Here is a 15,443-nt window from a genome sequence, read left to right as displayed (position 1 = left end):
CAGCAAGGGAGAGGGGGTGGGGGGGTGGGGCTGGATGAGGGGGCTCCATCCCTGTCCACCCCCTGATCATTCTTGATGTGAATATGCTACTTTAGTAGAAAAAGTATACCATGTAAACCTGTAATTCTTAAAAATAAAATTTACCATATGGTTCCCAAAAGAAAGGAAGGATTGTCCAGTGATTAGAGAGCTACTGTAAAGTCCTTATATCAGGGACCCAGCTCTGTCACTGACTTCCTGTTGGACTTTTTGAGTCTTTCCATAGAGTTCAGTGCACACAGATGAGTACTAAGGTGACGGTCATGTAAAATACTTAATATGCGTCTCCGCACTTGCTCATTATATTGTATATGATGATGGCAGTCATATTCATATCCCAGAGGATGAGAATCACTCCTTTCATCAATCATATACAGATCTTCTGCCTCCCACTGTCAGTCTTAGGCTAAAGACAAACAGTCAAAAAGCCTGAAGCTGAATTGATTAAATCATTGCAAGTTTATTTAAGCAGTGTAAATTGAATCAATAAAGAAGTGAACTGGCATTCACTTTTGAATTGGAAAAGGCAGCCAGATGCCTGCAGGGGCCCAAGCCAGAAGCTGAGGGGTGCTAATGCAAGCCTGCCAGCCACTGCAGGTACTGAGTGGTGTCCATACCCTCCAACACACTGCTGTCCACCTGCATAGGGTGGGGCGGAACAGTCCCTCTAGCCCAGGGTTCAGTGCGTGCCAGGCATCAGTCTACATGGTGGGATCCCCATGCTTCAGTGAGGGTTCCCCCACCCCAGACAGGGTTCCCTGTGCCCTGCCAGAGGGGTATTTCTCCCATCACATCCCTCAGCATGGTCCGGCACCTGCTTAGCTCTGCCCCTACAGAGGTAAGAAGCAGTCCCCGCAGCCCGTGGCTTAGCTGGCACCTGGCATCAGCCCACATGAGGAATCCCCATGCCTCAGTGTGGGGGTTGCCTGCCTCAGGTGCTGGTGCAGAGGAGGATTCCCCCACTCCTACTCCTCACCATGGTCAGGAGCTGGCTTAGCTCCACCCCCCTTGGAGCAGGGAGAACAGTCCCTTCAGCCCAGGGCCCAGCCAGCACTGGCCCCAGAATCAGCCCATGTTGGGGGATCCCTACACCTCAGTGAAGAGGTTCCCTGAACCTGGGCAAGAGGTGCAAAGCACCCTGGGATGTTGGAGGACTGTGAGTTAACTTGAGTCAGGACAGATGTTCAATAAACCAATTTAACCTAAATCAGTTAAATCTAACACTACATCCATCCAGGTCTATCGTAAACCCATTCTGCCATTCTGAAACTGGTTTACATGCATTGAACTTCTGTTCTGTTACAGGTTTAAAACAGTTTCTGATCACTTTAGCTAGTTCATGTATAATGTCTGTCCCTAGTCTATAAACTACACACAGATTCAAAGTAATTTGTTGGCTCTGTAACATCAGGACTTAATGATGAAAATGTAAATATATGGATCTGCATATGTAATTGCCACATCTGAATCTAGCATTCCAGAAATCCAAAGCCAGAGCACCATTTTTAAGAAACAATCATACATTATTAATTTTCAGTAGTTTTATTGAAAAATGCCTCTTTCATTTCAGAAATAAATAATATAAGGCAGTGAAATTCACAATTTGCAGTTAAAATATAAAAGCAGCAATTCTATATCCATAGTCTTGCAAACAATTTCAAACTGCTTTTGATAACTAAGAAACATTGTTGTCTGAAAAAAAATCCATACTAAATATACAACACAAACATGCAATTCCATCTCTGCAGGATTGACTGCAATTTGGCTTAAATGTTAATGTGTCTACAAGGAGATTTAAGGCATTATAAAACTGTATCCAGTTGATACACTGTTTTCAGCTACATTACTTAAGGTTTGCGGTTGTTAAAGGAGATGTATAAGAGCAGTATATGCCCTGTAAGGTATAAGTAAGGATAGAACAAATTGGCAATGATGTAAAAGATGTAAAACCTGACAGTGCAGGCTTCTGATGTGACTGAACTGCAAACAAGCACTTGAAAAAGAACACAGCAGAGCTAAAGCAGATACTCTCTAAAAAATCTGCAGCAGCTCTGTGGGTATATTTTTTCATTTTTGAGTTTTGTCTTTAAAGAAATGCTGCATTGTGATAACTGAAAGCACACAATTAAGCTTTAGGCAGTTACTGTAAGCAAAGGTATTTTACAAGCAAGAATAAACTGTATAGTTACACACACTGCTATTCCTACATAAGCATGATACTCCTACAGGATGTGAGTGCATTACCGATTTGAAAATACTGGGGAGGAGTATTTGAGAATATACGATAACACCCACTCTGTAGGTATCTGCATATGCAAGTATAGCAAAAACAAAAAAACCCAATCAAAATAAACCCATAACAAGGCAAAAAATCTTTTATGGTTTTGCTTTTGCTTTTCTTGACAATGATCTTTTCCAGCGCATGTGATCAGGGTATCCTGGTGAACGCATTTCAACTCCATAGTCCTCATATTCAGCATCTCTCCTTTCTGACTCCATTGGCACTATGAAGGGTTCACTTTCAGGTTGATAGGGTCCACTTTCGGGCACGTACGGCTCTGGTTGAAAATAGTTGTCCGATTGAACATTATAGTTATAGCATGTCTTTGAATCCACAAGTATAATGAAAGTTAGTCTACATATTATTAGTCCAATTTTAATTTCATATAATAAATATATAAATTAATAATCACTGGCTTGTTTTTCCAGTTTTCATCATTACTTTTATGGGGGCCATAAAATACTCATTTAAAAATAGTTTTGGACTGCCTTGTATGATTTTAACTTTTTTTTACAGGAAACAACTTTGCAAAACTAGTCTTAGGATGTTATGCCATGGCCCAATAAATTGTAAAAAAATTAAATACAAATACTATTTTACAGGTCATTCCTTACATCCAAGGAGACTGGATTTGATTTAAAACCAACTGAGTAGTAGAACAAAGTGATTAAATGTTTCATTGGCGCACAAATTTTCTCTAAGGATGGGAAAATAAATGTACACGTATCTATCACCACTGGCAATATACAGTACATGTCATTTTCTCGTGCTGTTCCTCGTAACAGACCGAGTTACAGCTGGTGCTGGAGGAACACCAAAAACTACAGCAAAACAGAAGAAAAATAATTATAAGACTTCAGTATTTATAACTGCAATTACAGAAACCAGATACAAAAATGCACATGCCCTGAATCAGACACATTGAAAACAAGCAACAGACAGGTAGATTTCAAAGGTGTTATTTTGGCACGCAACAAGCAGCAACAGGCTTTGATGCAGAAGCTTAATGTAAAATTGTTAACTGATTTTAGTGGACATGATCCCATACAAATCATTTACAAGCCATAATTAGTTTACTATGTACATAAGTCATTTCTCATTTACCAGGTTAAATCTGTCTCCTACAAAGGTGTTACCTTCACTGGTTAGTAGTTTTATAAGCCTCCATCTACATAGAATCTTCTGAAGTTTTGGGGTTTAAAAGAACTTTTAGTTTTCTGCTTTATTACTGAAATGCAACAGGTTTAACGAGTTGACATCAATGTCCTTCATCTCATTCACGAGCATGGTTAGTATAAAGGATCTCCCCATCACATGAAGCCAACATGGTTCAAGTAACCATATCCGCGGTGAAATATCCAAACAGACTCAGTTCCTACTAAGCACGTGCGCAAACATCTGAGAAACAGGGTTTTCATGTATTCAAACTGTAAGCAGTACTGGTGACTTAGAAAATGTGTTAGCCGTAACCTGAAACAGGTCAAAGAGGATGTTAGTTTTTTAAAAAGTCAAAATGCTGTGCAAAATATTGTTTCATCCAACTAACAAACAATTGTTAAGTTCAATGCATATATCTATATATGTATACATAGCTATTTACTAGGAAAGACAGCACTGTTGCATAATGGGTACAATTTTCTTTCTCTGTCATTTAAATTGGGAATCTTGTGCTAAGTCTGAGCAAACACCTTGCTTTTTATCCAACAGCACTGAGCCTGTGTGCATGTGTACACAGTCCCATGTACACTTGGGGCAAACCATATCCAATAGTAGTATACATGTACACTAATAGTAAGATGTTACAGTGCACACAAATGAATTGTTGACAATACTGTGGTCCTGTAGGATCCCCAATACATAATAAGTTACTGCTTTCTCACTTTGAAACTGGTGGTCAGCATCACCCATTATTCTGATTACACTGACAGCCATTGTTTTAATCCATTTCACACAACAGAAAACTGACATGTCTGAAGGCTAATTACAGGCTCCATGGTGATTAACTTGGGATAAATCATAGGCCAGTGAAGTATTTCAGTTGTCTGCACTGTATCATAGAATATTTTTTTCTTTGTGGAAAATGTTGATTTCAGGTATCAATTTTCTATAAATAATCCTGACATTGCTCAAAAAGAGACACACAAAAATTGCCAACCAGAGCGTTCTTTTTATTTTTCAAGTGAAACATGGAGGATTCAACCTTGTTCTGAAGAAGATTGGAAGGAGGAGGAAAAAAAAAAAAAGAAGAAAATGGTCATTTAAATCCTAATATCAAAATTAGCATCTATTAACCTTCTATGTACTAAAAATAAATTGTTTGTAAAAGTCAATCACTGCTTGCTCCCAAGAGCTAAACACATTTCAAATTAATACAAGATAATTTGCATAATAATCTACATAGATGCTCCAACTTCTGTCTAAGATAGAAGGGCAAAACTGTTTTGACATGAAATGTTGCAACTAAATAGCTGGAGTAACATTTGCTTCTGATTCAGTATGTTCGGACTAGTGGGTCTGTTTTGTGTAAAGAAGCTCAGTATAAAGTAAACGCTACTTTAAGATAAATGTAGTTCGAGTTGTCAATAACTTACCTGGGAATGCCTGACCATTGTAAGCAATGCTAGCACACTGGGATGAATCGCAATATCCAGGTGGCCCGGGGGGACCTCGAATACCCGCATTCCCTGGGCGACCTGGTGGCCCAGGTGGTCCTCGTGAGCCTGTTGAACCTGGTGGACCAGTTCTAGACTCTCCTTGTGGACCTAATTTTAGAATTAAAAGGAAAATAATATTTTTTTTCATAGAGCAGTTTGATAAAGTAGCTGGCACTACTGCTGTCTAGAGTCTAGACTATGCACAAGCCTTTGGTAAGGAAATGTTTACATTTGGTTTCTATATGGATATCAATGAAAGAAACCAAAAAACCAAAAATGTGACTCATCATAACTTGCTTCCCTATGTGTGGCTAAGTTAAGATCTTATTCACAGAAACTCATTTGGCAAGGTTTGAGCCAAGCTAAAGACATCAATGAATTTGCTGGTTTATTTCCACTCTGTGGAAGATATGAAGATCTCCAGGGAAACTACCACATTAGACAAGCACACTGGATTTCAATTAAAATGTAGGAGTGAATTAATTCTGCTACTCTGCAGCCCTTGGGTAGATGAGGTAATGTTTTCTTTGGAACAGGTTATATTATGGTTAACAGAAATGTAGAACTTCAACCAAGAGAGGTTACAATTTGTAGCAAACTTCTTATGGATCCTGTAATGAAAAAATCATGTTTAACCTAGTAAATTAAAGGCAGAAACAATGAGACACACTATTTCTGCCAAGACATCAGTGAATGAAACTGAATGAGACAAAGGGCAAAGTAACAGTGAAAATGTCCTATTTTCTACTGTGATGTGAGATACTTTATATTTTAAGTATATAGAGGTAATTACATACATAATCCAGCAATGGTACTGGAAATTCCAAGTACTAAATACAACATTCAAATATAAAAATACAGAAAAAGTCCATTTTTGAATGAATAAGCCCAAATATTGAGCCAATAAAGGTTCCATCATCATTTTCATTAAAAAAAATTTGGACATACCAAAAATGAATTTACATGATCAAGTAATCATTTACACGTTGACAATTTACAGACATCTAGTACATTTGCAAAATGTTTCATTCAATTCCAATTTTGTGTAAAAATTAAAAACCAAGAACCACACTGAGTAATGTATGTTCATTTGCTGTGAGAAGTAATCAAAGAATGTGCTGCCCCAAGAAGAATCTTTTCCCAAACACTTTCTCCTTTTTCTCCTATCATGCAGTAATTTGATTTAATTAAAAACAGAAAATTTACCAGGTGGTCCAGGTAAACCTCGTGGTCCTGGAGATCCAATACCTCTTTCACCTTTCTCTCCTGGCAGTCCTAAATAATCAAAAGAAAATAAATCCCAGACCCGAAAGAAAGAAAAAAAAACAATGATAGAAAAATGTGTCTTCATGCTCTTTCATTAATATGTATGATTTTTCAAATTATTTATTATTTTAAATTTGGTCAAATCCAGTTTTACCAATAACTCTTACTTTGGATTTGGGAAAATAATTTAAGTGAAATACTTTAAGAAAGCAAATATCCCCATCTAAAAGACAAGAATATTAAATGTAGGGTACAGAGGAAATGTATAAAGAGGCTATCTTAAGGCACAGAAAAATCTTTGAGGCACCCACAACTCGCCAGAAGTTTCTTACACTAAATTAGAGATGTGTGTGAAAGTGTCCAACTTGGCATCTCTGTATTTAAAAATGTACCTTAAATATCCTTAGCAATAGCTGTATTGAAACAGCATTCATAAATATTCTAGAATAGTTGAATTCAAATAAATGATTTTCCTTACTTCTCTTTTTCCATTTAAGTGGCAAAGTAAATTTTATAATTAGAAAAAACACCATCACTTCTACATTCTGAAATGTACAGAACAAGCCAGAAAAACTGAGCACCAAAATTACTAGTCCAACTTAACCACTTTATGCTCTAGTAGTGATGCACAGGAGCCATAAATCAAGCGTACCCAGCCACTTAAACTGGGTTTGCAACTATTTCATGTTGCCATAGTAGTGTAAAACACCTGGAATGTACATGTTCATCCAGTGCTGTATTTCCCATATACAGCTAAAAAAGAGATAATTTCTGTATTGGCAAGGTACTGCATTCTTGCTAATGAATAATGTTTTCTTTCAACCCAATGCCTATTCTAAGAAGAATTATGGCACTCAAAGTAGCCTGTCAAGACATAGCTGACTAATACCAGAAACAGCTTTGAGAAGAAAACATTCTCTGGACTGAGATATCCTGATAAAGCTGATATATTTTCTTGAGATAGTGACTGAGACTCCACAGTGACTGGTGCTCCATAAATATCACACAGAGAGGCGCACTGTCAGTGCAAGCCTATGTAATTTCAGGCCTTGTCTTCTAATGTAGAATAGACACTCAGCAGCTCTGGAATATGCTTATTGCAAAATACACATGTTCTTTGGGCACTACCCACCTCTATCACCAGCTGGTCCCTGCATCCCAGGTGGTCCTGGGAACCCTGGTCTACCTCCAGGTCCAGGTTCACCTCTTGCTCCGGCAGGTCCTGATGGACCTGGAGGTCCTGGGGGTCCAGGCTGGTTGCGGTTTGAGTAGTAGTCATTCGGTATTTGATTAAGCATCTGATTGAACCGGCTCATTTGGCCTTTAAAGAAAAGAAACTGTTTCAATAAAAACATGTGAAAATCTCCTATTGGAGCAGGAAGAAAAAAAATATATTTTCATTAAACCTTCCCCCTCCGTCTCGCCCCGCACACTCGCATACAAATGCATACAAATATCATTCCAGTGGTGAACTGGAATGGATACACTGAGCAAGATGAAGGCAAGATAAGATTACCCAGAAAGAAAGGGGGAATTCTGGAAAAAGAGTATTAAATAAAAATCCTTAACTTCTGGAGGTGATGATGACTGCAAACTGAGTATTAGTTTACTGTTTTGTTGGGTTTTTTTGGCAAAACCCTGGATAAGAGCTGTCTCCTAGCCTGAAGAATGGCACAACTTAGTTCCATTGCAATCTTTCATTAATATCACATTTCTGGACACCCTCCATTCAGAGAGCTGATGGAGGGTTAGGGAACAGAGGATGAAATTAGGGCCTTTTCAGAAGTCCAGTACAAGGTCTACACTTTAGTAACAGTAAAAGTGTGAGGATGTACAGCTTATGCTTGCTCTCTGCAGAAGGGCGAGTTCAATTCACAGAGAATATTAGCAGCAAGTTGTTCTGAAGGAAAATCCCATCTAGTCCTTCCTAACAGTGCAGTCATGCTGTGGAAGGGGTTGATATGATCTGAAGAGTCTAGGGGGTGCAACAGCATGGTCACACCCTGCCCCCAGTCCTTCATTATGCCACAGGTGAGCTCTTGCCACTAGGGTGCATCTGGAGCCCCTGCTTTTGTGTGTCTCTGGAGCTCAGGCGGTGAGCACTGCTGTTGATGCTGCTGATCCACTCTTCCCCCCTGCCGCTGAATTCAGTAGGAAGGGAAGGAAGAGAAAGGCAAACAGCAGCATCATTCTCCCCCTGGACTCTGAAGCTAGGGGGAAAAAACAGGGTGGGGGAAGGAGGGGTTCCGACCAGAGCTTGCTTCAATCAGCTGGTGAGGTCAGAGCTCACTGAACATATCGAGCTCTGGATGGGGCCTGCATTGACTGGGTTATAAATGCAAGCACACTGAACGTGTGGCACAGCCAAGGTGGGAGCTGCACCCACCTGGCTTGCTCCTGGATCTGCTATTGAAAGTGCCTGTGCAAGAGGACACTCCTAAAAAATGCAGAGCTGCACCCCTTTGAGAGCCCCTCGCACAACGGAAGAGAATCCTCCTCTGTCTGAATCCTCCAGTGGTCACTCCTGCACAGGCGTAGAGGAACTACATCAGCTTTTAAATAAAAGTAAAAGCTAAATACATTAAAATACTTGTTTGAAGGCCTGAACTTTGGGACTTTATCCAGGGCTGTCAGATTTTAACTTGTATTACACAGTTCATGCTGTGTACATCACTTATCCAATTACACTTACCAAAATCCTTCACTCCTAACTCCCATAATATACCTACTTTTACATCTTTTATTGTTCCAAGAGGAGACATCATTTGTGACAAAACATATAGTGGTTTAATGGACAACACTAACATGCAAATGCCTGAGAGAAAAGAAAACATTTTCTTTGTGACACATGCATGACTGCAACACAGGTTCCCAGAGGTGAGAGTTTAGACTCTGAATAACTTAGTCTTTCAGATTTAGGGCCCAATTTTGTGTTGTGTTTTCTTTGTTTCAAATTAGTGGCACAGAAAGACAGCAATGACCTTGCACAGGCTTCTGTTATGCTCTGCAGGCACAGTCCTTTCATCTCAAATTTAAACCACCCTTTTCTCTTTTAATAAATGAACTATTAAATTAGCAGTATGGAAAATAGAAAGAGGAAAAAATAAAACATTGTTTACCATTTATCAATTGTTCACAGACTTGTCTTGCAACTGCTCGCATCATGTTTTGAGAAGCAATGTCTCCCTTAAATGATTAAAACCAAGCATTTTATTAGTACAACATCTGTGTTTTTAAAGAGCCAGAGTATAATACTTAAATAAGAGTGAAAATAAGTTTAAGGTAGTACTCACTCTGTCACCTTTTTCTCCTTTTGTCCCAGGTGACCCCTATAACAAATTTAAGTTTGTTGTTATATTATGTATCAGAATATGACAGGATGTTGTATAAGAACATAGAAAACAAAAGGGGATGAAAGAAAAGTAAAGGCTATGAGACAAAAAAGAAACAGAGCTCCAGCAAAAATGCTCGGAAATCACAGTCTGGTGCTTTGGTACATGGGTTACACAAAGAGATGGACAGAGAAGCCCATCCACAGCCTCTTTATACTGAAATGTGCACCTGTAATTCTGCTGGAACTGCAGCTTTTTCACCTGAAAATCAAAGGTTAGACATTTAAATAAACGTATCTGAATCTACAATTATTTGCAGATGCAAAATGACATCCCAAAATAGAACCACTGCCCCCCACCTCAAAAAGGGGGAAACCCTAACAAAAGCTTTCCAGTACTCCAAGTAAATTATGACCATTGCTGTTTCCCTTCTGTTCCCTTCCCTTCCTTTCCTGAAACGATCCACTATTTATAGCACTGTTGTTCAGCAGAAGATTTGTCATCAAGCAACCACAGAAAAGTACACCTGGAAGGGACTTCAGGAGGTCATTAAGTCCAACCTCTGGCTCAAGGCATGATCATCCAAACAAGTGAACTGGTTGTATAACCTACTCTTAAAAACTTCCCTTGATGTAGATTCCAGAACCTAAGTAACATTTTTAACATTTTAACAATTTGTCAAGACCATTTTGAATCCTAATTTTGTCCTCTAAAGTGCCTGCTACCCTATCCAAGTTGGTGTTATCTACAAATTTACTACGTACACACTCAGTTCTACCCTCCAAGTCACAAATGAAAATATTTAACAGCACTGGACCCATGACAGACCTGTGAAGAACCCTACTCAATACCTCTTCACAATTAGCTATCAAGCCATTGATGTTGCTCTCCTTGAACATGAGTATCTAACCAGTTATACATCCACCTCATAGCAGTTCTATCCCAGCTGTATTTCCTTAGCTTATTGATGAGAATGGAATGGGAGACAGAATCAAAAGCCTTTTGAGTTATATCATATGCCCTGTTCCTTCCCAGTCACCTTGTCATAGAATGAAATCAGAATGATAAGCATGACTTGTTCTAGACAAAACCATTATGATTGTTCCTGATCACCTTGTTAGCCTCTAGGTGCTTAGACATATATTCCTTGATTATGATATTTTCTAGTATCTTACCAAATATCAAAGTTTGATCAGTCTACAATCCTGTAGGTTCTCCTTTTACCCCTTCTTAATAAGTCATCACTATTGAATGGGTACTGATATCACTATATTCTTTCTAGCTTCAGTTTGAGTTGCCACAATAATTAATTTCATTTGCCAAGAACTGTATTTCTCTCTCTGACAGCATTTTCCCATTTGATTGTGCATGTATACATAGTGCTAGCAATTTTATTTGGTTTGGGAATTTCTTTACTTTTTTTTTTACAGTACTACATAAGAAGCCAAGCAGAATTGATATTTTTTAAAAGAGTGTCTGAGTTGTCACAATAGCTTAAAGTATATTATGAAGATATTTTTAAAAACACTGTTCTGGAGATATACACACATAATCCATTCTGCAAATAAAATTTTGTGTGTGTATCTCCCACACAATGTTTTGAGAGTTTAGCCTTATGTTTGCATTCCATTGATATTTAATAGAAGAGTCAAAACAGAGCATGACCGATTTTCCTAGGAAAACATAATTATGATACTTAGCCTGAGATATTTTCAGAATACACAACAATGATCTCAAAAAAAGTGTTTCTAGCTGGTTTTGGTCCATTTGTCATTGTTTTGGCCACAGGCAAAATGCAGATGCCATTTTCAAATAAACTAAAAATCAGATACATGGTCATTAATGTCAGCCATTAGATCATTCTTTGAAGAAACAAAGAACCTGTTTAAAGCTTTTTGTACATTTCCACACCACAAATCAAACAGAAAAAAACCCTACACTTTGCCTGACCTGCATTTAGTTCAAACACAGCTCTAGAGATGCAATTTATTCCTAATGATAATATGCCCCAGATAAAACAGTCCATATTTCAGGGTAGTTTTCACAAAAGCACTCAGCATTTTGCCTAACTATGCCCTCACTAAAACCCAGAGTTGTTTTACCAGTGGGAAACAGAGAAGCCAGCACTGAGTGATGTTAAATGACCCACATCTACTGTTCCAGTAGCAAATGGCAGATTTTGTGAAAATGTGCCAAAAAGGGGAGTAGGCTGGTCAAAATAGGGATTAATATGAAACCAAACAGATACTCTCTTGTAGCCTAAAAAGAAATTGGATCTTCTATGAGTTTGCAAAGATGAAAGGCTAGTTCCATAGTCCACTGCCTCATCTAGTTCCAATCATAAGTATAATTATGTCCTAAGGAAAAGTGCCTTTGACAATTTAGTATTTCTTTAAACAGTCTTGTTTATCGCCATTCAAAAAAGCAAATACTGAGTGTGGGCAGTAGCTGCTTTTCATAGCATTCTTATGGTACCCACAAAAACCTTAAGTAGTACACGATGACAAATCATTCCATTGAGGTCAAAGTGAAGCTGGATACAATTTGAATGCAGTAGCAGTCTTTCAGAAACTTCCACTGAAGCCATGAGGGTTGAACTAAAGGATTTAGAATGACTACTTTGAAACAGCTCTGGTGAAACTGGAGCAGATCACACCAATAATTTATAAATTGATATCTGCTTGCAATACACGCAATACACATGACAAATAAACAGGCTACCGCTTCTTGTTTCTTTCTTTCCTTACCCTCCCCTCCTTTCTCCTGTCTTAAAATGCAAGGTGCTTCTGGCAGGGGATGTCTTTCTATTCTTCGTTTGTACAGTATGCAGCACAATGAAATCATGGTCCACAACTGAGGTGCCTGAGTGCTTTGGTAATACCAATAAATAATAAGTTAACATGTGACACTATTGCTTAACTGTCAAACCCCAATATTCAGAATTCAAAGCAGATATCAGCACACAGAAAAAAAAGTTTTATTCCTAAGTCTGCTAGCAGTATAAAATGAGCCATAATGAACTTCTATTTTTCTCTCTTGAATCCATTAAACAGTGATTATAGCATATAGAATACAAACAGCTAGGTAAATAATTGCTAACAAATTATAAATTTGATGAATTTAGCTTCTCTTTCTCTCTTTGATTTTCCAGAATGTTGTTATTTTCTGAAAATGAATCCATTTGAAATGATTCAATGACTACATTTCTGTAAATATATTTTTTATTATGTTACTTGTTTGTAATTCGTTGTGAGATGTCCACTAGGGGCGTATGAAACGGGCCCTTTTTGATTCAGATTCGGCCTGAATCAGGGACAGTGATTCAATTCATTGGTTCGGATCACTGACCCCAATTCAATTCAGCCAAATCTGAATCTGAAGATTCGATGCTGATTCAGAGAATCAGCAATTCGGCCATAGACACAGCTTTAAAATTTTTTTCTACATACCTCGAGATACCAGGCGTGCTCGTGAATGCTGTGATGCTGGGGCAGATGGAGCATCCCATAGGAGCACAGCAGGGTCCCCTACATGCTTGGCAGAGAACCCAGAAGTGGACCAGAAGTAGTTCGGGTCCACTTCCAGGTCCACCGAGGAGTGCACCAGGGGGGCCCCCTGTGCCCCTCTGGCTCGTGATCAGCTTCAGGGAGACCCTGGGTGCCCCTACCAGACCCAGGAGGCACCAGTCACTGAGCTAGGAGGGCACGGGGGTGGGTGGCCAATGCGCTCCGCAGCAGACCTGGAAGTGGACCTGAAGTGTTTCTGGTCCACTTTTGGGTCTGCTGCTGAGTACCCTGGGGAGCCCGCTGTGCTCCTGTGGGATGCTCCATGCACCCCAGCATCACAGCATTCACAAGCCCCCTGGTACCTAGAAGTATGTAGAAAAAACATTTAAAGCTGTTTTTATGTTCAAATCGCTGAAACTTTCTGAATCTCTCTGAATCAAATCGGAGGGTTCCAATTCAATTCAAAGAGATTAAAGGGTGTCCTGATTTGATTTGGATATGGAGATTCAGCTACCGAATCAGGCCGAATCTCCACTGAATCAAATCAGAGACTGAAGCTTCGCACAGCCCTGATGTCCACATTCCAATCAAAATGGCATAAAAATTGTAAACACGGACACAGTCTATGTGTCCATTCACCAAATAGATAAATCAGATGTTGGGTGCATATAAATCAGTTTCAAAATGGCTGAAACAGGTTTGAGATGAACCTGGTTGAATGTAGTATATCAGACTTAACTGATTCGGCTCAAATTGGTTTATGCAATGTCTGTGCCAGACCCCTTGCTGATTTAAGATAAACCAGACTCCCCCAGCATCCTGGCATGCTCTCTGGGCTGGGCAGGGCTCTGTTCTAGCCTCAGGGCTGACCCCATCCCTCTGCTCTCTAGCCAAGCAGGGGCCTGCCCTAGCAGAGATGCTGGCCGGCATGGCCCCATTAAGGCGAAGTGGGCAGGGGAGAGGTTAATTTTTCTCTCCTTCCCTTCTTCCTCCACAGCCAGGGTCAGCCTGTCTTCCAGGGAGCAGAAGGGAGGGGGCTGCAGTGGTGGCCCCTGGAGCTGGCAGACCTTGACTGCAGGAAAAGGCCAGAGGGAGGAATTAACCCTACCCTGCCCCCTTCACATTAACAGGGCCATACTGGGCAGGTTGCCCCACAAGGTGGGGAGTGGGGCTCTGTTCCATGCTGGAGGGACTCTTCCCCCTCCTCCTCCTCCCAAGGTGGGGAGTGGGACTCTGTGAGGCACTAGATGGGGACTTTTTCTCCTCCTCCCCTTTCTCACTGCCATCACTGTGGGGCTGGGCAGGGGCAGGGGGAGCACCATGAGATGCTGACTGGCCCCAGAGCAGGGGCGGGGGGCAGGGGGAGGCTCTATTCCATGCTGGGGGGGAACTCTTCCCCCTCCTCCTCTTCTCTCCAGAGGGGTAGCAGGACCATGGAGCTCAGCTGGTCAGGGTGTGAGTGTGTGGAGTGTGCGGGAGAGTGGGGGTATACAGACCCCCTCACACTCCTCCCATGACATGCAGCCTCCACTACATGGCAGCAGCAGCAGGCAGGGAGGTCAGGGCACTCGTGCCCAGTCCAAGCATGGCTTCGGCCAGCGCTGCACTGGGGAATGGAGCAGAGCCTGCCTTATCCCTGTGGCTCTGCTCCCTGAGCCTGAACCTGCAGCTTCAGCCCCGCACTGGAAACAGCTGCTTCCCCCACTCCCCACTGTGCAGGTCCTGGCACTGTGCTGGGAGTGGAGGGAGCCCCACCCCTGCTTCCCCTCAGAGTCCAGCATGGGGCTTCCCTGTGCGAGTGTGGAGCTGCAGGTGTGGCGCAGAGCCCAGTGGATAGAGGAAGCCAGCGCTGTGCTGGAGATGAAGAGCACAGCCCCGCACAGCCTGCCTGGCTGCTTCTATCCCTGCGACTCCATGCCGCACCTGCAGCTCTGCACTTGCAGAGGGGAAGCCCTGTGCTGGACTCTGTGGGGAAGCAGGGGGTGGGACTCCCTCCACTCCTGGTAGAGTGCAGGACCTGCACAGCAGGGAGTGGGGGAGGCAGTTGGCTCCAATGTGGGGCTTCCCCTGCTGCAGGCTCAGGCTCAGGGAGCAGTTGCAGGGATAAGTCAGGCTCTGATCCCTCCCCCTGCACAGCAATGGCCTGAGCCATGCCTGCGCCGAGCACGAGCACCCTGACCTCCCTGCCTGCTGCTGCTGTCAGGCAGCAGGGGCTGCACTCCATGGGGGGAGTGTGTGGGGGTCCCTACACCCCCACCCTCCCTCACACCCCACATACCCACACCCTGCCCAGTTGAGCTCTGTGCTCTTGCTGCCCCTCTGGGGAGAGGAAGAGTTCCCCCTAGCAAGGAACAGAGCCTCCTGC

The 15,443-nt window shown here is 41.5% G+C and overlaps 1 protein-coding gene across 1 annotated transcript in view; it reads right to left on the bottom strand.

Annotated features, from left to right (window-relative positions):
* Positions 1-1,565: 1,565 nt before the first annotated feature.
* COL12A1 (collagen type XII alpha 1 chain) overlaps positions 1,566-15,443 on the bottom strand; it is a 139,049-nt gene continuing 125,171 nt past the window's right edge. The window contains exons 61-66 of the mRNA XM_025200085.1: positions 9,534-9,569; positions 9,360-9,426; positions 7,373-7,561; positions 6,181-6,249; positions 4,912-5,082; positions 1,566-2,597 (exon numbers count right to left, since the gene is read on the bottom strand). Coding sequence (XP_025055870.1) covers positions 2,416-2,597; positions 4,912-5,082; positions 6,181-6,249; positions 7,373-7,561; positions 9,360-9,426; positions 9,534-9,569 — 714 coding nt within the window. The 3' untranslated portion in view covers positions 1,566-2,415. The remainder of the gene's footprint in view (positions 2,598-4,911; positions 5,083-6,180; positions 6,250-7,372; positions 7,562-9,359; positions 9,427-9,533; positions 9,570-15,443) is intronic.

Source organism: Alligator sinensis, unplaced genomic scaffold (assembly GCF_000455745.1).
Source record: "Alligator sinensis unplaced genomic scaffold, ASM45574v1 scaffold37_1, whole genome shotgun sequence".
Taxonomy (NCBI): Eukaryota; Metazoa; Chordata; order Crocodylia; family Alligatoridae; genus Alligator; species Alligator sinensis.
This window is presented reverse-complemented; position numbering and strand designations above follow the sequence as displayed.